We start from the raw sequence: 26,656 nt of genomic DNA, 5'->3' as shown, positions 1-26,656 counted from the left end.
ACTTGGAATTGTTGAAACGGCCGAAAAATTGTTTTCGCGCGTTTCGCATGGAGCGTGCCTTTCAGTTACCTTTTTTATGTTTAATTATAACCGAAAACGAGATCACAGAAAGAAAAAAGACGAAGGTCCTGGCTACGTAGCCACGGCTCGTTATCAGGCATATTTAAATGTCCCCGTTAATGCTGTTACGCCGGATAACGGGATTTTAATTGATAACGATATTACACGTTAAAATCCATATTAACTCCGTTACATGCTATTGTATTTAATTAACCCGGAATCTAATTTAATCCCTGCTGTTAGATGATTATAACGCGTCACTATTAATATCATGTAATCTCGTAGAGTCTAATTACTGTTATTACTCCCTGTCGTTTTAGTGCTAGGCGTAAATATTGTGCTGTCGATGACAGCCTGTCTCTGGCTGGAAAGATGACACAGCGAAAAACAGAACAAACCCACCCAGGTTAACGTCCTCGCAGAAATAGGGTAAACGCGTTTCCCTTATTGACAGAAATAATCCCTTCCTGTTAACCCCTATTTCCACAAAACGAAGAACTCGAGACTGGTTGGTTATAAACAAACAATGGCACTTGGCTCTCGTCACCGCCCCCCCCCCCTCCCTTCGTATACTCCTAATTTCTTTCATTTTGTTTTCATTCCAGACTTTTCTCTATTATTGACTACATTACGCACTGAAGAAAAGATGTGATTAGGTATTTTAGAATTTTATACATTGCTATATTTGTATTTTTCACAATGCAAATAGTTAGACACAATGTATTGGGTTGGCAAGAAAATAATATCAGTTTTCACCAGTAGATAGCGTTATGTTTGTTTCGTTATTCTTTGTCAATGTTAGAATTTTTTTCTTTTGAGATTTGATAGTCAATACCTCTAGGTTGCCTTAGAAACAAATTCCATGTAATTTTGTTTACAACTGTCAGTTTACGATCAGTTTTAATATGGAGTGCAAAAAGCAGCATTTTTGGCAAATTTTACATTTTTTTTATTTTCATAAATGCAAGGAAGCGGTCGAGGTTCAGAAAGAGATTTTGAATTTTATGGTGTTGATTGTTTAACAGAACGCACGTGTCGGAATTGGTTTAAAAAATTTCCTTTTGGAGATTTTTCATTGAAAGAAGATCAACGAAAGATCGACCTTCTGAAGTTGATGATGACAAAATAAAAGCAGTAATTGAATCGAATCGTCATATAACTGTGCGAGAGATTGCAAAACAGTTAAATGTATCACACAAAACAATTGCAAATCATATAAGACGTCTTGGACTTTTTAAGCTCAGATATTTGAGTTCGGCACGAATTGAAAGAAAGTCACCTAACACAACGAATCAATATTTGTGATGCGCATTTCAAACGTAATGCAATCGACCCTTTTTTGAAACGAATTATCACTGACAATGAAAAGTAGATCGTCTACAATAATGTTAATGAGAAAAGATCATAATCTGAGCACGATGAACCAGGACAAACCATATCAAAAGCTGAGTTGCATCGAAAAAAGATCATGCTATCAATTTGGTGGGATTACAAAGGTGTTGTGTATTTTGAGCTTCCAAACAACCGGACGATCAACTCAGATGTTTATTGCCAACAACTTGTGAAATTGGAGGAAGCAATCAAATAGAAAAGATCAGAATTGGCAAATCACAAAGGAATCGTGTTCCACGACGACAATGCGAGGCCTCACACATTTTTAACAATACGTACGAAACTAGTGGAGCTAGGTTGGGAAGTGATGTTGCATCCCCCATACAGCCGCCCCGACCTTGCACCATTGAATTATCATTTACTTCGAAGTTCACAAAACTTCTTAAATGGTAAAAATTTCAGCAATAACTATGACTTCAAATCGCACTTGGGTGAGGTTTTTGCTGTTAAGGACCAGAAATTCTATGAGCGTAGGATTATGAAATTAACAAAAAGATGGCAAAGGGTCATCGAACAGAATGGAAGATATTTGACTGATTAAAGTTCATTTTTTGTATAAAAAAGACTGAGTTCTATGTAACACTAAAAACCCGAAATTGCTTTCTTGCCAATAGCTATAAAGTAAGTTTTAATCGAATAAATGACAGGGACAAAATTTTAACTCGAAAATGTTTTATATCTGTTCTATGGATACTTCATAACATCCTTGTGAACTCGGAGAGTTTTCATCTTTCTACTTGTCGTTACCTATAATTTCTGTAGTATTGAACGCTCTGATTTTTGTTTCATGGAAAACCGATAATTATATTCGGAGGGAACGATGGAGAAATATTGAAATTATGAATCCTCCGTTCTGAGAAACTATGTCATTATTTTCGCACATCAAATTATCGTTGATCCCAGACGATTGGCTGTCCTCCGTTAAAATTCCTAATACATATTCTTCCCATTGATTAATTTTCTCCATTTACCTCGCAACACTGACAATGAATGTTTACCCGTCATGTAGTGCTTGCATTCAAGAAATGGATAACAGCAACGGCCGGCTACTCGATTCTCTTGAACATGTTCAAGGCTCACAACAATCCGTTAGTATAATGTGCTTGTGTTAAGATGGAGTCTGTGGTTTATTAATAGACAAACACAATATAGTTTGCTCTGCACATGCACCCTTTGGTTAATTAAATTCACCTTCTGTAGATCAAACTCACCCCTTTGCAAACTAAATTCACTGTTCGTAGTTTAAATTAATACTTTTGCAATTAAATTCACCTTTGGCAGATTAAATTCTTCCCGTTGCAAATGAAATTAATCTTTTACAGTCAAAATTGACACTTTTGCAAATTAAATCTATCTTTTGTTTATTCAAATTCACTGTCTAGCGCAATTTAAGCTCACCTATTTGCAAATCAAATTCACCGTTTGCAAACCAAATCCACCGTTTTGGCAATATATTTTTCTACGAATTTCTCTCCCTAGACTTTTGTGCAAAATGTCAACCCCTGTGACTTGTCCGTGAGGATAGTTTGATCTGTATAATGTTTCTCTTGCAGCTGCTGGAGGTAATTTCATATACATATTCATGTAATAATTGTGGGGAGTAACAGTCGCAACACAGTTATTGATTACGTCTACTAAATGTTCATGATTTGAATGGCAAGCTAATACATTTCTCTCACGTAATTCAATTTCTGAATAATAGTTAATAGTTAACAAAATAGTTAACCACAATTCCTTCAGGTTATCGTAATTCGTACAACTTTTAGGAAAGCGTAGTTCCCCGTACATATGTATGTGTTTTAAAGCGTGTTTGATTCGCGGAATGGTAAATTTGGTTTGTAAAAGAGTAGGTTTGAATTCCAAATTGCTGAATTTGATTTGCAAAAGGATGAATATGATCTGCAAAAGGAGCTTGTAAATTCTGTACAAACCTGCATAAATGTGACCACAGCATTGTAGTATAAATATTTGTTAACGAAACATGCGTTCTTGAAAATTTAGTAACAAATACAAAGTTATATTTGTTTATGTAAAATAATCGTCACTTTACCGCACATGCAATATTTGATTAATTTTCGAATGACATGCTATTGTCCAATATTCGTTCAAGAAATTATTTAACACGCTCGCAATACAAAACCATAATAAAACAAACGCTGCAGTATGATTACTCTGACCAGCGAAGACTTGAATTAACGACAGCACAGATTAGCTCTACGTACTATTTTTCTTTCTTGTAATAATTCCAGAGTTTGTAAAAAACATTTTCTCTTTACCGACATTCTGTTGTTGTCGACAAAATGAGCCGTTTATTTTGAAAGTAGCCTAACTCCATTTATCTTCAAATCGAGATATTTACGGAGCTGCGTTTCAATGAATTTAAAAATATACTATTGAATTTTGCTGTTGTAATTTATCTGATATTATTATACAGTAGTGTCGATACAATATTTTCGAACTTTCTTGGTCTACCCCGACGTGGTAATAAATCTAGGACTTTAAAATTTTCATTCTCATTCATTAATGTCCTAAAGAAAATTGTATACTGTTTATTTCTAACAAAACGCGTGCAACATATTTTTAACCAGTTTATTGATTCTCCATCAGAATTCTTTACCCTTTTAAAAATTGCGTCTTCTAATAATTTTGCTGATACAAAATCTTTTTGTCTCATTTCATTTACAATAAAGTTATTACCTTTCCGACACTTTTTAATAATCTTGTAATAATCTTGGGGAACGAACAGTATATTTTTTTTTTTAATGACATTTCTACCACGCCAAAATCTCTATCATTTGGTAAAAACGAATGTCCTGATATTAAAAATTTGTGATCTATAATTTTCACATTATTTTACAAAGTTTGGACAAAAATAAAAAGAAAAAAGAAAGTTTGGAAGACGAATATTGTTCTATTATTCTGTTTCTTTTTCGATTTTTTTTTAAATCATTACTTGCTATTTCTTCTTCACTATCTGAAGTAAAACGTGAACTTAAACGTACTGGTTATTCAACTAACGCAATTGTCCAAAAACTGAGGTTAACTTGTTAAATACTAATTAATTAAAATAGCCTTTATCTTGATTTAAGTATAAATGGAGTTAGGCCACTTTCAAACTACACGGTTCAATTATTGAACTAACTCTGAAAACTTATGTGTCAAGAATGATCGTATTTGCTCGGAATATAAGCAACCTGAAATGCTTTACTAATAAATAACATAAAGTTGTACATGTAACAATGGCAACCGGAAAAAATTGACAAATGGAGCTAGGCCACTTTCAAAATAAACGGCTCAAATATTCAATGATCCTTGGTCATTCCGTTAATGATTACGTTTGCATACCTGCTCCACTATTTCTTGCCCGGCGCTATCCATTCAAAATTATCGAAACCATATTGATCGAGAACCGCACTGTTCTTGCACCACATTTACCTGTGCGAGTTTCCGGGGGTACCTTATGGATGGGACTATATATCACTGCTCAAAACCCTGGCGATCACGCGGAGGTCACAGAGTGGCCAGCTGTGGAAGATGTAGTTTTCTCGGCTTTCACCAGTAGGATAAAGGCTTGATCGACCGATTGAACGGTCACTGTCCTGTTCGACCGGGAGCTTTGGACGAAAGAGGAAAGATAAATGATCGTGGAGGAGCCGTTAATACTCCTCGGTACGAGTCTACTCGATCGGGCTAACTCGGTCAGGACTGCCAATAATAGCGTGTGTCCTGATAACGGTAGAACGGGTTTATCACAGTCTTAACACTACGCCGATAAGCACGTTTATCATCGTTCATCAAACAATATCTATTTTAGTCGATATAACAAACAATTATAATTGTTGCTTTTTTTAATGCAAACGAATCCATCAACATTAAATCATCTTAATATTATACATTCAACTAATTTATATCTTATTATATCATTTACAGTAATGAAATGTAAAGATTCAAGTTTAGTGTAAATTGTAACAAAAAGTTTCGATAGAAGACAGACGTCGCAGCTTGTTTTGCACTGAACCATATACAGCAGCGTCTAACCTGGTTATAATTGGATTATCTGCAATCATTGCAAGGTGCAGTAAAACGTTGACTACATTTAAATAGTTTGGGATAATTATAATTATATCAATGAATAATCACTTTTGGTTTAAACAATTTAACTCACGAAGGAATACATTTTATAAAAATGTTCATACTTGTATTCACACAAATAATTAATATAATTTATGCTACATACTTACTTTTATTTTTACCATATGTATATTGCACTCTTTCAAACGCATTTGATAGGTATAGAAATCTGACGTTGCTATTCCTAGGTTAAAAAGATCATTTTCGAACAATAATATGAAAACGTTGCTATAACATGGCCCGGTTACAACTACACCACGTGTACACAAATTTTATATACACCTAATATTTGAAATACATATAGACATTTTGCGCAGTGCAATCCTTTTATCAGTTGAGAAAGCGTACAACTGGAGTTACACATAAATCAAGCGTTTTTCGTTTGAACGCGTCTCGCTCTGTTTCCTCGAAGTGGTTCGAATCAATGCTGTCGTGGACGACCTACGTCAGAATCTTTCCGCGCTGTCATATCGGCCGAGGCCCCGTTCGTTGATAATTCGATCAGCAATCTAATTCGAAGAAACGGGGGCCGCAGAAACGCGATTCACTTCTAACCGAATCACGCGGCTCGCTGATCTTTTTCGAGTCCTACGGTTCTTACTTTTATCGTGTCAAGGAAACGATATGACGTTTCATAGAAACGTCCGGCGTCGGATGCTATTCAAATGCGGCCATCGCATCGACATGGTCGAAGCGACCGAGTTCTTTCATTCGCTTGAGCCACACTCGACGAGGCATCCTTAATTTCACGGAGGACGGGTAACCGTGGTATAAACGGAACAGAACCGAAAGACAATCACCGTTATTGTCGCTGACTAGCAGCTGGAAAATATAAGTCAGCGGAAGCAAGAACTATTACAATGAAATTTCTCTGCAGCGCTTGAACGTTTTAATCCTTCGAATCGCGCGTGCGTTAATTGCATTATTCCAAGATTATGTTTCAAGCGAAATTCGGCCCTTGAAACACGGTGTCTGTCTAAACCGCATTATTTCAGCGAAAAATTCGCTGCCCGGAGCTGGTTTCCCGAGCTCTCCAACTATAAGTATACGTATAACATTTTAAATATTTCTTAGGACCCAGCTATTGTATTTCCCCTTATTCGTGTTTCGATCAAATATACACGCTTCTAGATTCTAGATGAAGTAAAATCATAGCTCAGCTGATTATGAGTAGTTAAAAACATTTATAGAAAAATTATGGAAAGCTTCAAGTTCTTATTTTTACCAATTATAAATAATTATGTTCAAAGTTCTAAAATTTGTACTAGTACTTATTTTTCGTGCTGTACAATTGTATTAATGTACGATATTGTAATATTCCACCATATATGAGCTTCTCAGGCAAAGATATAATAGCAAAGTTATGTTAAATAAATTTATATTAATACACATACGCTTTTGTACTTCTCAAACTTACATATGTCGTAAAACATAAAAATTCGCAATCTAAATATAACATACTTGAGAAAAAAGAATTTGATTAACAAGAAAGTTATCTAAAAGAAAATTGGACTATATACATGTTGTTGGGTTCGTGGTGGTCCGGTAGGGTTCCCCAGAAAGAGTGGCCGAGGCACGCGTTCGCAGGTGCCACGAGGCGCAGCTAGAGAAATGCACACCGGCAAAGACAAGCGACTGGGCTCAGGGCCGTCTGCGTGTTCCCGGCCCCCAACACATGTATTTCTAATTGATATTTTATTTAGACAAGTATTAACGAGCATTATTGACGTTTTTCTAAAAAAGAATGTAAGTCTGCTACTGTTAAAATACACTTAAGTATCAATATACGTAGACAGTTTAAAGGAAAGAAAACTTCAGAAAGCAATTAATTGCTAATCATTTTTATCGTATCCTATATAAATAATATTTTATGCTAACAATAGTATTTTGTTTTATAGTATTTCTTGAAATTTTGTCAAAATATTCGTCTCATAGAAATTCGAAAGTTTTATTTTCCGTATCAAACAAATTCTGCGATAACTGTAGGGAATGGATAATAATTGTCATTACTTTTATATCACTGCAACAGTCAAATAATTGTGAAATCGAATTCATTCAAGTAAATGATATATAAATTAAAATACGTTCAACTGATGATACACGTTTCACTTTCAGTCGTCAGTCAATATATAATATAATTTTAATTTCATAAAATTGAACTACGTACGTTCATAATTATCGAAGCATTGCGCTACCACTGTTGAAATTAACAGCAATTTTTCTGCAAATTATATTAATTTCGTTCAATAATTGCCATTTTAAGAAAGAGAATTAAATAAAAAATAGTTTTCACCATTGTTTTAGCTCGATTGTTACAGTGAGCAGCAATTAACGGTAATTTTCATATATTTCGTTGAAACGTGAGTAACAGCCGGCTAATTATGGTAACTGGAGCAATTATCTCTAAGTAATCTAACCACGCTAATTGCCATTTGCAGCTGCTGATAATTTCTTAATACGAGGCATAAAAAATATTGTTAAAATTTCTGCGCAGTAATAATTACACCACTGAATGCCGAGCGTTATAATTAATTTAATTGTAAGTCCTCCTCGCAACGTGAATAAAGCTATGAAAAATAACTCTTTCATTGGTTCTGACATTATTAACAAAACTTTTGTTTCAACTTCTTTGTAATTCAATAAAAATAGTATTACAGTACAATTTGATTCGGAAAAAGCTAATTATTTTCATTTTACTTCTACATCTACAGTTCAAATATGAATGTCTACTTATTTGACTGCGGGTCCTTTATAGGACCCGCATAGGTCCTTTATAGGATTTATAGCTATAAATTGTTGCATATGAATGTATTGAAATTGGCAGAATTTAAGCTTTCTGGTGCACCGGATTCTAAAGAAATGGAAGCATTATTTATGTATAAATCTTAAAAATTAGAAACCTTATAACTGTATAAAGAGGTATAAATCTCGTTTGATTGCAAGCTCTAATCGCCATATCTCAATTAATTCAATCGTACGGATTTGCATTCACTGGTCCCTTATCGCGTCGATGACGTCGAACTAGTTAAAAAGCAAGAACCTCAGCGAAAGAAAGAATATAAGAAACAAAGAACAGTCACCAATAAAACCCTGAGTAATAGGCGAGATAGATGACGGTCGCGTCGTTCTTTCAGCGTCGTTCATTCGGCAGCGCGCAGTGATATAGGTCAGTGTTTGCCGCGCCGCGTTTTCCACCCCGTTATTGTGAGAGACAAGTTGAGCGAGAGAATATAAATTTTCCGGAGATTGTACCATCCAACAAGAAGACGGTTACGAAGGGTCAAGCAATCGATTCAAATTGAAATGACTGTCGGACTTATTGTCTTCGTTCGCAGCGACTGTACGGTCGTTTACGCGAACAGCATGAATAACCGCCGCGTAGCATCGTCGGCTTCTTCGCGCTACGGCCTCAATAATCAAGACGCATTTTGCACGTCAAAGACGATTCTTCAACTTTTTCTTCTTGTGTTCAACAAGCAATCTCTCGAACCGCTCTCTTCGATTAATTCCGTACAACTTATACTTGAATAGGAATGTCTTTTCTCTAAATGGCCAGCATACGGAAAATGTACAGATTTTGTAATCAAAATTCATACTTTCGCAAATTATATCCATCTTTCCCAAATCAAATTAACCCATTTCTAAACAAATTCACCATATTCAAATTAAATTGTTTTCTGAAACTATTACAATAAAAGTAAAACACAATATAAAATTGTTGTGAAATGTTAAGTTTTACTGTACGTATGTAATAATAAACATAAAATTTTTATTTAATAATAAACATACATTACTGTGTTAATAATAAGAAATAACTCTCAACTGTTTTGCGACAATTCAGACAAACATATTTAACTACACATCATAAAAGATCACACTCTTTAACACATCATTGATACAATATTCGTCTATTTCATTCATATTTCAAAATGTTTACAAGCGAATTTGTTTTTGGAAAATTACAATTTTTGGAAAGCTACTAGAAGGAAAAGTAATTCTCTTTACTCTAAACTTCGAAAAATTTAAAAAGGCTTCTTCCGTTTCATTGTGACAGAACAAAGAAACTTTTTAGACTCATTAAAACCCAAATCAAATAATTTTCAGTAACAGATACCACGCAGTTGTTCCAACACACTCAATTAGAGTTCTTCACTTCTTTATCAAGATATTGCGTTGCTCCACATCACTCGCTCCTTTCTACTACCTAAACTTACTCTAAAATTTCGTCTGAATTTCCTTATTCATCTCGTATAACGACGTATAAACTCACTTTTTTAGAAAGTGACTCACAAATTTTAGAAAGCCGCTAAAGGGGGGAAAAATGCCGGAAAGCCGCGAAATTTAATTTACCCTGTAACTACCCTCAGGGACAAGTTACAGGGTTAAAATTCTGTACAGATGAGTTTTTATTGGTCAGCTATCGAATGGTATATGACTCATTGCAAAACCTCTAAGGGCAGTTTTGACCATCTTAATAATCGGCTATGCCCTTTAAAGAACAGACTTCCCACTGTATACGCGCGATATTAAGGAAGACGCGCTGCGTGTGTTTAGCATCCAGCGGAATCTGCCACCGGAATGACGCCGTATATAACCGGCAGTCGGCAGATCTTTATCGGTAGTGTCCGAGAGCATCGAATGTCCCCAGAACCACTTCGAAACTGTGGTTGGCGAAGATAAGAACTGGCTGGAATTTGCTCGGCGTAGCACGAGAACGTGAAATTGGAAAGGAAAAGAAGGGGCGTCGCGACGCCCTGCACGTTTGCCGTTTCCACTTTCTGTCTTTCTGCGTTCCCCATGAATCGAGGTTCTCGTTGACGCTCTCGTTCTTCCCTTTCATCGTGTCCTACCCTCTCCTTCCCGATCCAGCCAGCGCATCTACCCTTTTCCCGCGATTTCCCGTGGACCCTTTACTTCGACACTTTAACCGAATAGAACTGTCACGTCGTTTTTCAGGTGGACATCACCGAGCTGTGTCCCTCCGCCACAGTTCTCGCACAGCAATTGACCCATGTGGAACTCGAGAGGCTCTCGTACATCGGCCCCGAAGAATTCGTCCAAGCTTTTGCGAAGGTGCGTGTTATCTTCGCGTAACTGCATTACGAGAATGTTCGCTTCAATTTTAGAACTCTGTTACGCTTGTATTCCAACTCTCTGAACTCGTTATCCATAAACGAGAACAGAGAGTGAACCTAGCTTTCAAATTTAATTGTTTTCGTCTTACTTTTTCAAATGTAGTGCGAGCGGATTGTTGAAATCCTTTGGATATGAACACGGTAGTGTTTACCGAGTAGTTTTACCAATGTAATCGTTCGTGTATTTTAATTTTGTTTAATCTTAGAAATATTTGCAATTATACAGAGAGTTCCAAAATTATGTTATTTTCGGAAAATGAAGGATTCCTGAGATCATTGAAAGTAATTTTTCCCTTAGCGCAAATGTTATATGCAGCTTCGTTTACAAATTATTAACGAAAAAACAGTAACCAATGGGAGACGAGTTTGGCTGATGATTGACAGCCGAAGCACATTTCCACTCATTGACTCGGTCAGCTTGCGCCTGCCGAGCTCACCTTCCATTGATCAGTGTTTTCTCGTTAATATCTCGTAAACGAAACCGTGTATTTCATTTGTGCTAAGGAAAAAGATACTTCAAATGATGTCAGGAACCCTTTATTTCAGAGAAGTAACACAATGTTGGGACATCCTGTAGATCTACTAGATAAAATACAAGACAATGAAAGTATTCAAAGAATTTATGGATTTTGAGAATACTATTGCATTATTTTCAACTAAAAAATACAATTAAAGGAAGAAATATCTATGTAGCTTCTATATCTTGGAATTATTACAAACAATTCTCATTTTAGTAAATGGTCATCGTAAGCGATTAAAACGAATAAAATATCTTACATTTAAGCTGCAACATTTTTAATACATTATTATGAGACAAAAATTTGTCATAAAAATTTGTCTTTCAATCTCTTAGTTGCAAACGACGTATTGTATACACGTCATAAGTAAATGACAATTTCAGTTTTACAATAAAAATACCTTTTTTTAAGATTTATGTAATTGTGAAACGTATTCACAATTTTATTCTAAAATGTGTGAAAATATTTGTCTTTAAAAATAAATTCGTATTAGATTCAGAAACTGCTGAAAAGCAACTTACATAAATATTTGATCAATCTTTGTATTATTTGTACAGGAATCTCCACATTTGGAAACATCATTCAAGGACATGAAGAAAACTCGTAATCTCGAATCATACGTCCAATGGTTTAACAGACTGAGCTACTTCGTAGCAACCGAAGTGTGCAAGGTAAATTGCAATAAGAGAATCTTGAATTTTTTAAAACGCGTCAAGCGAGATTTTTTGAATTGATCATTGTACTTTTCAAGAGAAAAATATATTCAAACGGTTCAGATGCCAATCAGTGGAAGTCAATTAATTTTTAAATTTAGAGGAATACAGATTTCTTAAGGTGGCTGTAAAAATATCAGTGCCATTAATAATGCAAAGTACAATTTTTATTATAATGAAATAAAAAAAAGATCAATATTAATATTTTATTCTCTTTATTATTAGTAATTTATTTTATTTCGTTTGGTCATTCCGTGGCCGATAAGTGCTGCCATCTATTGTTTGTATGGAAAGAAATTCTCTACATTGATTTATCGAGGGAAACATCCTATGGTAAAAATGTGTTTATATTTCTTTTTAAAGACAAGTTTGACTGATTGGTTTACGAACTATCCATTTCTAGATTGGCAAAACAATCTTTCATTTTACAGTCCTTATACATATACAGGGTGATCCGTAATTATGTAAAACCACAGCTTTGTTAACGAATTATTAATGAAAAAAGATAGCTGCGCACGGACGCTTTTCTATATGAAACAATGGCTGATAAAAAAACAAAAGTAAATACAACAGCTTTTAAAACCAATATATCCCATTTTGTAGCACGCAAAAAAGAAACAACGCGTTCGCGTGGTGGAATACTTGATCGAAACGGCACGTGAATGTTTCAACATCGGCAATTTCAATTCCCTGATGGCTATTATCGCTGGCCTGAACATGTCGCCGATATCTCGTCTGAAAAAAACGGTAAGTGATATGAATAATTAAATATTCTTGAAAATATAAAATTAAGAAATTGAACATTGATTCGAAAAACTCGTAAAAATGTAGAAAAGATACTACCTCTTCGATTTCGATGATTCTTAATTACGTAACTCTGTTTATGTTCCACTGTATTGTATCCTATATTTACGTATAATTTATTAATTATGTCGTCGCTTATAGCGTGAATAACTATAGTCTTCACGCGTCAAGAAGGCAGCTTTGGGTTTACATTCCCACTCTTATCAACCGCTTCACTGCCGTAGCTACTAAGAGGGTCACAATGTAAACACACAGGTGCCTTCTTGTCGCGTCAGAATTATACACATTCTTGAATCTGTATTACGAGTTATACTTTTCTTGTCCATAAATCTGATAAAGCTGATAAATCTATTCCCCCGTCTTCATAAAAGACACACAAAATTGGACAGAGTAGACATACAAGAGTAGATCTCGCAGATCCTAACAAAATTTAACTCTCTTCTTTTAATAAAAGAATCGTTTCAGACATAATATAACCAACGTAAGGCCAAAAGTGTGGACAACGTTCCTATGCTGTTTAACTTTTATATAGTATCTATAAGATTTTGTTGAAAATTTGTAATCAATTGGAATGACAAAAAATAATAAAACTCTGATGTAGTTTAACATTTTATGGAACAGTAATTTTCACAACCATTGACTGCGAATAGTTGACTGCAATGTTAACTAATTTCGATGAAAGTTTCAACATGCATATAAATAATTAAAACCATTTATTATCTAGTGAACTTGGTCTCTCTAATATTTAGAAAGAATTCGAGTCAGTTGCTTCAATTTTGAATAATATCGATTTAAATATTGATTTCTACAAACTATTAAGAAATCATCGAAATCAGAGCCGAAGTAGCTTTCCTAGTTTCATCGAAGTCGCTGTCCCGTCATAAACAGTTTCAAATTGAGAACTACCATAAGAAGGAAAGAAACAAGGGTCTCGCGATCGATAGTTTAATTTATGACGATAGCGCATGCGAGAAGATCAGCTGCAGAGGTTGGAACAGAAAGTTAGAAGCAAAGTGATCGATTGTACCGGTTGAAAAGTGACGCTTTCAGGGCGTCTCGCTTTCTGTATCGTACATACATTGCAGGAACGAGACACGTGCCTGGGAAAGCGTTAATACGGCGATGGCACGTAGGATTGGCCGTGCACTCGTTTGCAACCCCGCCGTCACCCCTTGGTCGGTGATGAGGGCGACAATAAGCGGTCTGTAATCCTAGTAAATCGAGCGTGGCGCCGCGACGCGCGACGACCAGCGTTAACCGTGACGAATCGCCGTGGATCGCGCGTTAGCGTCGCTTCTCCGCCGCGAGGGGTACTTGGAAACGTAAAGATTTTTTAGAAAAATTCTACCAAACAATTGACGAACCGAAATGAATTGATTCGACGCGAAAAAGGCGAACAATGGAAAAGGAAGCCATTTTGATTGAATATTTCTTCCATCACGGCTCGGACGGTTCGATTGAAATCACGCACGAACACAAGTCTGAATGGATTTTTTCGAAATCATGAGTTTCTATCGCAATTGTTTCCATGCTTATTTAAACTGGGGTAGTAAAATAAATAAATAATATAAAAAGTAAAATAATGCTAATAGGTAAAAGAAATAAATTATTTTGTACGATGTTTCTACCTACATAACTTTTCATTTAAATATATAACCGTGACATAACTATTTATTTAATGTATTTTCCATATCTATTACATACTGTTATACACAAACATATTTATTGTAATGCTTAGCAAATTCATTTTCTTGTGTCAAGAAGCAATCGCGATTACATTTCTATTGGTTCTGATTGTAAAATGATGCTTCAAATTAAAATGTTAATTACGGAATTGTAAAAGCACTATACAGGCATCGTACTACAAATTAATTATTTTCTAATCTATTTCTAATCTTTTTAATCCTCATTTCTGTTTTTACTATTTAATTACATTGTTTATAGTCTGCAAGCGAAACACCTATTTCATTCCTATAAAGATCAGATATATGTCAAATAAGGGTGAAACACAGAATTGTGACATGAGTTCTTCACTGCGCGAAAAGAACTGCGATCCGATCAGCGGCGATAGCAAAATAATCGAAGCGCGTGTCGCTCGCAGCAATTGCGTTCCTTCCTGAAAGAGAAAGCAGAAAAATTCAATACGTGTCACAATGTTTCGCATCAACCGTTCGCTATATTACCGTTATCCTCGGTCCGGAGTTTATCTTCAGGCATTGACCTATTTTCCGCTTCAATGAAATTCTAAGCGCAATAAAAGTACGCCGCGAATGGAAGAAAACACAGTGAATTCTTGGATCGCTCCCTTGAAGTGTAAACTGAAATCTACCACGCGCAAAATAATTTCTGAAATAATATATTCCATGAAATCGCACAAAATAACAGTTTATTACGAAATAACAAATTTCACCTAAAAAATAAAACTACATTTCAATGTGAATTCATCAATCTACCACTCGCAGCATACACAATATTTAAAAGAGGAGATTAGTTTACTAGACAATGGCTAAAAAATTGTTTTCAACAATTGCAATTGGTTAGGTTAATAAAACAATTATATTTTTTCATCTTTTTTATCCGAACCTTAATCTTTTTACTATTTTGTGTAAATAATCTAATAACTGTGTATAGTTTTGTACATCTTCTTTGATTGTTCGTGAGAATTGTATTAAGAAAACAATGAAGAAGTAACAGTAACAGTAAATAAAAAAAAATTTACGTTTCAATGTTTTGAATCTGCTAAATATTGATATTTAAAATTAAATAAAAAATGTCTTGTCCTTTCAGGATGTCTAAATATTTCTCATCGTGCGCATATTTTTCAAAAGAAAATGTATGAAAATAATCATTTCGAGAAAGATGAGTTCTAATTTTAGATGGCATGTAATCCTAGAGCATCATATCGGTTATCCGATTTTAAGATAAATATTTTCTCAGCGTTGGCCGCAATTTCCTCGCGAATTGAATAAAGCACCTAGATAGTGGATGCGACCGTCATTATAACGAACGGAATGCAATTTTTTCTCATAAATTCTCTCTTGACCTCTGCATGCATAAAAGTGTTCATAAATACACTTTGAGACCGGGCTGTGTGTAGTAAATGTATAGTGAGGCGCACAGCTTTTTAAACAATTTTATGCAGGAGTACAGAACGATTAACACATTACTTTGCTATTTTTTGATTAACATTTCTATTTTCATGTAATTCGAATACATAAAACGGAAATTCGTAAAGGAATGAAATATAAGATAACAGGTATACAATGTTATTGATTTCATAATAAGATTAAAGATTCGTTTAAAAAATGAATAAGAAATCTCAGTCAGCAAAATATTTGTTATTATTCGTGACCAGATATTATTCATTAATTACAGAAATGAATAAGTGAAATTTATAGCATTAGAAAAGTAAAAGGAATTTACGAGTATTAACATATTATTCTCAAGTAATACACACCAGCACATGCAAAAATAAATTGCTACGGACTCCTGTTTCTTGCAATTTATGCCGAAAACTTTCACTTTGTATAATAACTTTACTAACTTTATGCTTTATAATACCTTCGTGGCAACTTACATATACTTTTATGATCAAATCTTAATAACTCTTAACTAATAAATTTTAAGCTGCAATCTGAGTTAAGCGTTTATTAATCCTTTAGATAAAGTTATCATGACTTTTATCATGTCAATACATTTCCAATGCTGCAATGATAAATTAATTTCAATTTTTATGTAGAATTCAGTAATAGTGTAGCATTGTAAACAAACGATAATCAAATGAAGAATGATTAAATCGTTAAGTTATTATTAATCATTAAAAAGCCTTTTGTTTGTTGCAGTTCTCACGAAAGACCGTCAAATTTAGGGAGAATATTTCCATTCATATAATCTTAGTGATTTTATAAAATTATTCACAAAGCGCTTATTTACGTCTAATGTAATCGAGTAAAGAACACTAATCATGTTGTATTAGTTAGCGTCGACTAATAATTACTATATATCGCAATATGTAACTTTCATTAAAGTTTAAACAAGCCGGTGAAATATATTTGTATCGAAAAAGCCGAAATACATTTCGACAAATCGGTAAACGCGTACAACTTTATCGCAGGCTGGACAAATTGCAAGAGGGAACAGAGGCCATTATATGTTTTTTCCTTGTTTTTAATTAAGGGACCGGGTCAGTGTGCCGGGTATGTATCCTCCGGGCTATATTCGATGTGGACTGTTATTCAGGGTTCATTCGGTTCTGCCAGCTGATTTATACAGGCCGCGTTTAAAATAATTGCTGGAACTATCATCAGCCAAGCGGCGCGGCTCGCTTCGTAATTTCCGTTAATGAAAATTTAACGTTCACGTTCGGTCACGCATGCGCCTTATTTTCACACCCTCTCCCGGTCCGCCTGCTTGCAAATCGTTGCGAACTCACGGAAACATCCACGGATTTTACGTTTTCACGCAAGGTCGTTCGGTAATTGCGAATTTTCAGTGATTAAACTGTTTACGACAGGAGAACTGAACGTGCAACGAATACAATTAGTGAGCTCTTACTAGATACAGTGAGCCACGAAAGTGTTCGAACGCTTTAAAATAAAAAGTTTGTCGCGAAATAAATGCGAGGCCCATTACGAATTACAAAATATTTTTATTCCTGTAGTAACATACAAGTATCACGGTTATATATGTTAAATTTCAAGCGTCCACAATAACGTGAACAATACTTATAAAAGATTTGTTGCCAACACCAGCTATATATGTATATATTTCAGTAAACTTTCGTGACTCATTGTATATAGAAGTTATTTTACCAGATTTTGCAATGCAATTGAGATGATTGTGTGCACTGGTGTGCAAACTGAAATAATGCGGACAATCTGTTAATCGTAATTAGATGAAAATAGCTTTGAAGTTTTTAATGATTTGAACTGAGTTTTATGTAGTTAATACACTTTATTAATAATGAAATTAAATATTTTATAAAAATCATAAAAAGTTGGATAAAATAGCTCAGTTTGTAGATCGAAATTGAGTTAATCAAAAATTGAAAATTACTCGCACTTAAACTATTAGTCTGCTCTTGATGATTTCTATATTTTTATATAGATTTATGTTAGTATTTATTATTTATTTTTATTAAAGTGTTATTCAATGACTTTTCTTAAAAGTTAGTGAAGAATATATGAACAGAATTATGTATTTACTGCTCTAATACATAATTTTATTTTCTAAAAATATATTTAAGAAAGAAATCATTTTGATAACTTATTCGATAATAAACGAAAAAGGATAATTTGCAACAAAAATCCGGTACATTAGAAGAATATGAGAACACGAGCATATTAATTTTGAGTAATTCCAGTTATCAAAAAGGAAATTGCGTCCTTGTTCAACCTCGATTTCTTGCGATCAACCTAGGAGATTTTTTATTTTCCAGTTTAAAATCCAATTGTGAGCTAAAATCGCTCGAAGATACCTAATAAATGCAAGCTGATATAATCAATCAGCTTGTTCATGAATGTTATAGCACTCTATGAAATTTTTAAACGTGGCGCGCACGCTTGGCAGAACAAACCAATACGTTAACCCATTACAGTGGGTTTTGAAATCCAAATATTTTGGTATTCAATTTTCCTGTTATGAATTTAATTTCCATTTCACTATAGTACCCGTCACCGTGTCACGATAGTTAAAAAAACTGCATACACATTCTTTTAATAATTCTGAATAAACATTGACAAAGTAAAAGATTTTTACGTTCGGATTGAATAAACTACAGATTTTACGCATGTTTTAAGAAAATAAATGAATCAATTTAAAAAAACCGTCATATTTTTTTCATCTAACTAACGAGATTATCGAGAAACAGAGATTTTTACGTAGCTTATATTTCTCGCAACATATTTAGAAGACACCTGCAACAAGTCTAGTAATCTTTCGAAAATTACATAGACCATCGCGAGCACTCTGTACAATCCGAGTGACAAGACGCTTCTCTTTCCTTCATATAAAAACTCTTTGCGGACACCTCTTTCCCCGTTTAGTTCACGCGACGGAGTTATACCACTGCACGATACCGTAGCAGAGTGTAGACAGTGCTACAGAGAACAGATTAATCGGTCCTTGAGTCCGATCGCGTCAATTCGCGACGAAAAAGAGAATCCGGAGGAAAGAACTCGTCGTCTGAAGTCCACTGGAACACGGCCCCAATCCCGGCGACTGCCATTTGCCGAAGGAGAATATTCTCTTTGCCGGGCGAGAGAAGCCATGCAACTTTCAACTTCCACGAGTTTCGAGACGAAACTCAGGCTTCGAAAACTCGTCGCCCGTATCTCGAGGCGCGCTCGCTGGCTCGCGTTCGAGAGAAACCGCCGATGCGGCGACGTCGCTGGAAGATAAACGATACCACCCTTCTGCCCCCTCCTTTCGTCGCTCCCACCTTTCCACTTTCTACCCTTCTGCATGGGGGTTAATTTCCCACAGAGATAATCTGCGAATGACGTCTCCTTCTAGCGTCGTGAAAAGGGGACCCCCGCTCACTTTTCGCCCCTCAAAAAGCTAATTACGTTCGGTCGTTGCTACCCGCCTAGCAGATACCGCCACCACCACCACCACCACCACCGCCGCCTCCTTCCCCGCAAACCCTGCCGCGTACAGTTCATTATCGCGTGGGAAAGCCGTGGGACTGGGGGGTGAAGGTGGTGAAAGTCTCGCGGCTTCGCACCGCCGACAGGCCGAAGCTGTTCAAAATCTTTATCGACGAGATCGACGGGCGAAAATGATTCGCGCGAAGACCGAGGTTGATGGAATTCTTTCTCGGTCGCGGCACACGAAGAAAACGCGTCTTGATTAACGCTTTCACTACCGTATCAGTCATTTGATGAGCGACTCAGTTTTCTTTTTTACTTGCAATTTAATTTTCCGCTGAAAGCATGTAAGAAGTGTCTATTTTATGTGTACAAAAGGAATCTCTTTCTCTCAGTTTATACTGGGAGTTATTTAGATTACTTTTCTTTCACCTAGAAGATTATCTTGGCAAAATGTAAGACATTAACTTGTGGAAAAGGTATATTTTATACATATATGCGTATTTCAGAAAACATTGCATATACGCATAGAGTTGTAGTAATATAATCTTATCCTTAATGCTAGTGGGCGGTCCATTAATACAAGAAAAACATTTCCCAAGCGGATTGTCAGAAACAAAAATTAAATAGACATAAATTAGTCCTTTAAATAATTTTTATAATTCATAGTTGCAAAAAATCTGCTATTTATTTATTAATTATTAACCAGTTAGCTATTTTTAACGAGCATACTCGTCATAACACAAAATATTGTCAAAGTTATAATTAAAATATAATGTCGAGGTTATCATTAAAATATTGCAATTTCTTGAATGATACTCTATCTTAAAAACAGCCAACTGAATTAGAGGGATATATACTTCCATATTCCTTATTAAATTATTTTTCTTAAAAAGTGTTGTATTGGAACGAAATGTGACGAAAATCAAACATATACGATATAATTACTGCAACATAGCGAGACAAAAACCAAGAGAATTTAAATAAAACCTTGTAAAAAATGACGATTTGCAAACTTTTGTTTCATGAAATAAGTAGTTTCGATTTTATGCCTGCTTTACGGTTGCCTTCGCGGCAGTGACCGTATTAATTGTCACAAACGGTGGAAACAACGGAGAAATTACGGAAGAAAAATAATTGCTGGAGATTTGAATGGTGCTGGCTGGACTGCGAACGTTTATGCGCATGTTTGCGTTTTCACGGGTTCAGTCGGGAAGACGAGAATTAGATAAATTACAGTGTTGTAAAGGAAACTCGTGACACCGCGAACATATAAAATAAAGGGGTTTGAAAGAATTTTTTTTGCACCCTGGTGAAACACAATAGTTGCCAACTATACATGTATATGTTGGATTGAACAAGTTCCCCGGAATTTCTTTGTTACACCCAAATGAATGATATTATCGTTGTTTGTATTGTACCCCTTTCAAAATAATACCATTGCGCAGATATACTGCTGGCGTCGACACGAGTTCCACGAAGCTATTACATTTTTTCGCTTCAAAAGAATATCTGCGTCGTTGCTGTTTTCTTGACAGTTCCTTCGCAATGAATATCCGAGATATTACTGTGCGACGGTAGCTTATTTTCCATGTTGTTTAAATACATATATTTCATAAATTATTTTTAGCAAAGTTTACAAAACTATATCTTTAAAATTAAATTTAGAAAAACGGTAGAATTGGAACACGAAATAACTGTTTAAAAGGTTCGAAATTTATACGAAAGACTTGATATATTATATGATTCTATGAAAGACCTTTACGGAAGGCATGATCGTAATGAATTAATTCATTAAGAACAGGAAGCAATGGAAATAATTCTCCTGAATCCTTTGAGTTCTCCTTTTCAATTACAATAAACCTCTAGAATATAATGTTCCTAAAACATTTAAAACAATATTATCACTTAAGTAACATCTAAATGATAAGATGATTTAAGACTTACTCCAGTTCATAAAGAATTCCATATTAATTACATCAAGCTTTTGTGACTCTTTCTCAGTAAATCCCACGCTGTCGCTAATGACTTTGTAGTTAATGCGACATTACAGTCCATTAAAAAATTCAAATATAAGAAATAAATATTTATTTGTTTATGAAGTAATAAAAGTTATAAAAATGTAGCATAATAATTGGTGTAATATATCAGAATAATCGTGACACAAATATTGCCTATAAACTATATTCCCTTTAATTCTTTTACTAGTACAAGTTCGTGAAAGGAACGATACTTAAAGACTATAAAATCATGGTCTAACGTTTGATTCTCAAGCGGATCAAATTTTTAGTGTTATTCCTCCCCCTTCACAACTAAGGTTGTATTTACACAAACGAGAAAAGTTTAAATATCGCGCGTAACATGTAAAACCCGCGAAGGACATGGTAACACGTTGAAACCTCGTTTACGACGATCGTGTTATCTATCTTATTTACTCCGAGCGTTGAAAAACTGGATAGAAACTACATTCGCCGGACTTCCGGCACACTTTCGGAAAGTGTCAAAATTTGTTCGACATTTTATGAGATTATAACACGGCTTACGAGTTCGACTGATGCATATTTAATATCCGACCTTTCGTCGCAACTTCGCAAACTCGGAGAACTTAATTACGCCTGATCGCGACGATTCCCGGCCGATCTTGCACCTGCCTCGCGAAGAAACATTTCTCCCCGTTTCACAGGAATAATTTTCACTGAACGTCGCAAAATTTATCGGCTGTGATTTCCTGACGGGTTCGGGCTTTTAATTAAAGAATGTCGATTTTGTGGATTCCGAGCGTATACACTAGCGGATAAAAGATTGAGACGAGAACTCGTACTAAGTCCAGACTCAAACCAAATTTAACCTACGCTTGTGACTAAGAAAATCGATATGCAAATTCATTGTCATACTCCATTTTACAAAAATTTAAATTAATAGAAAGTTTCCTTTGTCAGCTATAAGATTACTTGCAAAGGAAAAATAAAAATGTTAGGTCTTAGTAGTATATTACGTGATTTATTCATATTTTATTAATATCCACCGTTCATAGAAGTCAAGGGACCAGGACCATATTTTGTTTAAATATTGCAGTCTCGTGTTTTAGTTTCATAAAGTGAAACCTACATGTGTAGATATGAAAACGAAACAAGCTAAATAAATAAGAAATAGTTGCATAATATGCATAGAACCGAGATTAAAACGCATCGTCTGTTTATAACTGCTAACTGTGTATTATTACGCGTGGAAATAATACCAAGCGGAACGACGGAAAATATTATTTGTCCGATCTAGAGTAATTTCAGAACAGAATTCTCCGCTCTGAAGCGACGAAAATCGAATTTCCGGAACGACTTTGCATTCCCCCTTTTCCTTTGAGTCGTCTTCCCACTTAGCCTCTAATAATTTATCGTCCGTCGCTCTCCACCCTCGGCGGCGCGACTCCGCTGCACTTTTATTCGACAAAATTGCGCGAGACGAATTTAAATTCAGTTTTTAATATGTAAATCAACTGGAAATGCGAAAATTTCAGCTGTGAGGGAAACATTGGGTGACGAACACAAACTCCGGAGGACTCGTTTTCCCACGGACATGTTAACGTTCCCATTCGTGCAGGCTCAGTCATTTTCCATCGGCGCCAATTTCATTTAAATGTTAAATATTCAGATGAACTGTAAGAATCAAACTCGAGGAAAGAGATATTCAGCCGACGATGAATACTATTCTAGGGAAAGGAAAATCCTTTCGGATTTAAACCGCGCTACATACGGTTAAAAGAATTGAAATGAATTCAAAACAGAAGACCTGTCTCTGTCTTGCGTTATTTAATGCGAATGCCGGACGAATTATCTCCCTTTGTTCATGAAGGAACTCTGGAATTAGCCGTTTCGGACCGGTTTCATAAATCTCTGTAATTAGAGTTCTAGTTTGAGGCATCGCTAAAAACAAGGACCGATTCCTTTGGCGTTGTCATGCAGGACTCTGCCGGAAAACAGCTCTCGCGACCCATAACCTCCCCATTTATCCCCTCTGTATCTCATCCGAGTTTCAATTTACCGGATCCACTGGAGTCTCCGATTCCTAGTGACTTTTTTTTCCACCGCGAAAGTATTTCCCGAGAAATCGAATCGAGTCACGTCGAGAAAAATAGCTCCCGCGGCGAAGAAAAACCTGTTCCTCACTCTCTCTCTCTCTCTCTTTCTCTCTCTCTCTCTTTCTCTCTCTCTACTTTTCTTTCTATCTCTCTCCCTCTCTGTACCTCTCTATATATTTTCGTCTCTCTGAGAACACAGTCTGTGCGGCAAAAGACTCCTGATCCTTGAAAAATCTAATTTCCGCACAATGAAGCTTTCACTGGAAAAAATCCACGCGTGTTTAATAGGAAATTCAATTTTGCTTGCCATGTAGAATATCTTCAGCTTCTCGTGGAACTTAATTAAAAATCGATACATATTAGAACCGTGTTAGTCTAATCGGAATCATTTTGGTTCACGGTAAAATTTCAACGTTTTCTATTTTAATCTTTCATTTTGCGTTATAATTAATTTCCCTTATTCGCATGTTTTATTTAATTCATGAATACATTTTGTATGATAACACTTATGTATTAACTAGAAACAAGTTTATTTATTGTTAATAATGACAGTTTGGAAACAGCTTCAACAGAATCATTCAACGTTATTCTACATTTATAACCACCAATCGGATTATGGTGGTCCCGGCAGCCCCACAAAATTTTAAGCAAACAAGTTATTATTAATATACGGTAATGTAACTATTTCAAAATTCATGCAATCCTCTGTAAACTCATCAAGTTTGCAATGTTCCAACGTAAATTTACATGCGCTTCCTAATTTAGGAATATACAATATTTATTGAAACGATAACTGATTCTAATGGCAGTCCGATTAAATGCTTTTTTATCCCATTTCTGGGGCAAACGGTAAAAACACAAAAATCCATAAGAGAATCCCACACTCCTCTCTAGACCTCTCTAAACTCCTCAAGAAGAACCGAAATACTTAATTGGAAGAGTGCGGCAAGAAAGTAAACAAAGCGGCGAAAATTACAGTTAAGAAAACACGAGAAGCAGATGCGGTTTTCTTTTTAATGGTGGGTGTCTTTCTGTTCTTTCCGCGCCACGCTATGGGGGACTTTAAGTGGATGTGTTTATATAAACAAGCAGGCTTATCTCTTAGCCGTTTATGGCATCGGTTTCAGTCATCCCAGAGCTCTTTCAAAGTACGTTTCGTTGGTAACAAAGTCTTTTTTAACATTTTTTCTGCACCGTTCAATATCAAAAGAAGCATTTGTGACATGTTATGCTTCATTGCTTTAAAAAAAAAGGCAATAGTGCAAAGGACACTGCAGACGAGATTTGCACCGTTTACGGGAGTGGTACTACGACTATTAGGACCGTCCGCGATTGGTTTAAAAAGTTTAGAGCTGGCAATTCGAGTTGAAAGATGAAGACCGCAGCGGCCGCCCAGCAACGACGGATACGGACATTATCAAGACTGTGCTCGCTGAAAATCCGCGGTATAGTGTGCGTAAGATAGTACTACACTAATATTCCGAAGGCAACGGTACATAAGCATTTAATCAAGATGGGATATGCGAATCGATATGAAGTTTGGGTTCCACACCTATTGACGGAGGCCGGCCTTATGAACCGCGTCTCTACGTGCGATTCGCTTGTCCAACGACAAGAAAGGGATCCTTTCTTAAAGGGTCTTGTCACTGGAAACGAGACTTGGATTTTATACCAAATTGTGCATCGAAAACGCACTTTGTCTAAGGAAAATAGACCTTCAACTATTGCGAAGCCTGGACTTTATCCGAAGAAGGTTCTTTTGTGCATTTGGTGGGACTGGAAAGGTGTAGTGTAGTACTACAAGCTCCTTCTTCAAGGTGATTCAATCAATGCTGACAAATATTGCAATCAACTGGATCAATTAAAAAGCCGCCACAGCAGAAAACCGGCCAGAATTGGCGAACCGACGAGGCGTCGTTTTCCATCACGGCAACGCAAGACCGCATGTTGCTTTGGCCGTAATGCAAAAATTATTACAGTTTGATTGGGGCGTTCTACCTCATACTCCGTACTCCTCAGACGTTGCTCCATCCGAATATCACTTGTTCCTCTCCTTAAAAAATTCTCTCCGTGGTAAATCTTTCACATCCATAAGCGAAATAAAAGCGGACCTAGATAAACATTTTGCGAATAAGCTTGAATAATTTTGGAAAGAGGGCATAATGAGGCTTCCTGAGAGATGGAAGAAGGTTATAGAACAGAACGGTTCGTATATAACGTAATAAATACACCTTAAACAACAAATATCGTGTATTCATTTCGTATATAAAAAAGGGAAGAAACTTATGGGATACCCTAATATAACGCGCGCTCTCGAGATCTCGCACACATTTAACCGTCCACAAACGATGCCTTAAGAGGAGAATGAATTCAGAGATGCAGAAAGTAGAAGCGTGGGAGTGCCGAGCTTTCGATTTGAAATGGAACGTGACAGCTTATTAACAGCATTCGTCGATACCCAAGTCCGCGAAATGATATGTGAAACAGATTTACTGCCGAGTTTCCTAGTTCGTTAATGGTCATCAATAGCGCTGGCAACGTTAATTAATACATTATTCGTGCGTCACGGTCTCACGGGGCCGCTGGAACGTGTTCGTCTGAGCGTTAATTTCTAAATGAGACCGTCGCGAATATACGACAGACGAGATTAATTCCGACGTCTACGTGGACGTTTTCATCGCTCGCGAAGTTGATTCAATTATTACTTCCGCCTAACGTGGATGCCACGGAAACCCCGAAGCTGCGTCGCGTCGCGGATCATTTCAGTGACGACGGACTGTTTTCAAGGTGGAAGAATAACACTATCGCCGCGTTCCGTATTTCATTTCGTTCCGTCCTCCCGTGACGCTCGACGAAAAATTATGAAGTTGGAACGAATCAAATTTTTCTGTCTGCGATACACAGTAATCTTATTCAACTATTGGACGGTATCCCTTTTCTTTTACAAGCTTAGAAACTTTTCGCTCAGAAACTTGCTAATTAGCGTTAAAACGAACAACTGAAAAGTATTACTTCTTTAATAGGACGACTGCCCAACGAATTTGAACTTTCTTTAGACGATCCGCTAAGCGATAAGTGAATTTTCTTGAGTTCAGCGACGCAAATTCGATTTTCCATTAACATGATCCCTGCTTCCGATATATAGTTTTCAACAGAAAATGAAGGTTTCGAATATTTTATGTTCATGTTAGAAAATTGATATATTTTTCACTGAGGTATAATTTTGTAGTTAAATAATGAT

At 35.9% G+C, this 26,656-nt stretch overlaps 1 protein-coding gene across 1 annotated transcript in view; it reads left to right on the top strand.

Moving 5' to 3' along the window:
• The window catches only part of LOC144470565 (ras-GEF domain-containing family member 1B-like), an 88,203-nt gene that overhangs the window by 46,448 nt on the left and 15,099 nt on the right, over window positions 1–26,656 (top strand). The window contains exons 6-8 of the mRNA XM_078181874.1: window positions 10,540–10,656; window positions 11,794–11,907; window positions 12,553–12,696. Of these exons, the coding sequence (XP_078038000.1) occupies window positions 10,540–10,656; window positions 11,794–11,907; window positions 12,553–12,696 (375 nt within the window). The remainder of the gene's footprint in view (window positions 1–10,539; window positions 10,657–11,793; window positions 11,908–12,552; window positions 12,697–26,656) is intronic.

This window comes from Augochlora pura, chromosome 1, assembly GCF_028453695.1.
Source record: "Augochlora pura isolate Apur16 chromosome 1, APUR_v2.2.1, whole genome shotgun sequence".
Taxonomy (NCBI): domain Eukaryota; kingdom Metazoa; phylum Arthropoda; class Insecta; order Hymenoptera; family Halictidae; genus Augochlora; species Augochlora pura.
The sequence above is the reverse complement of the archived record's forward strand: the minus strand, read 5'-3'. Positions and strand labels throughout refer to the sequence as shown.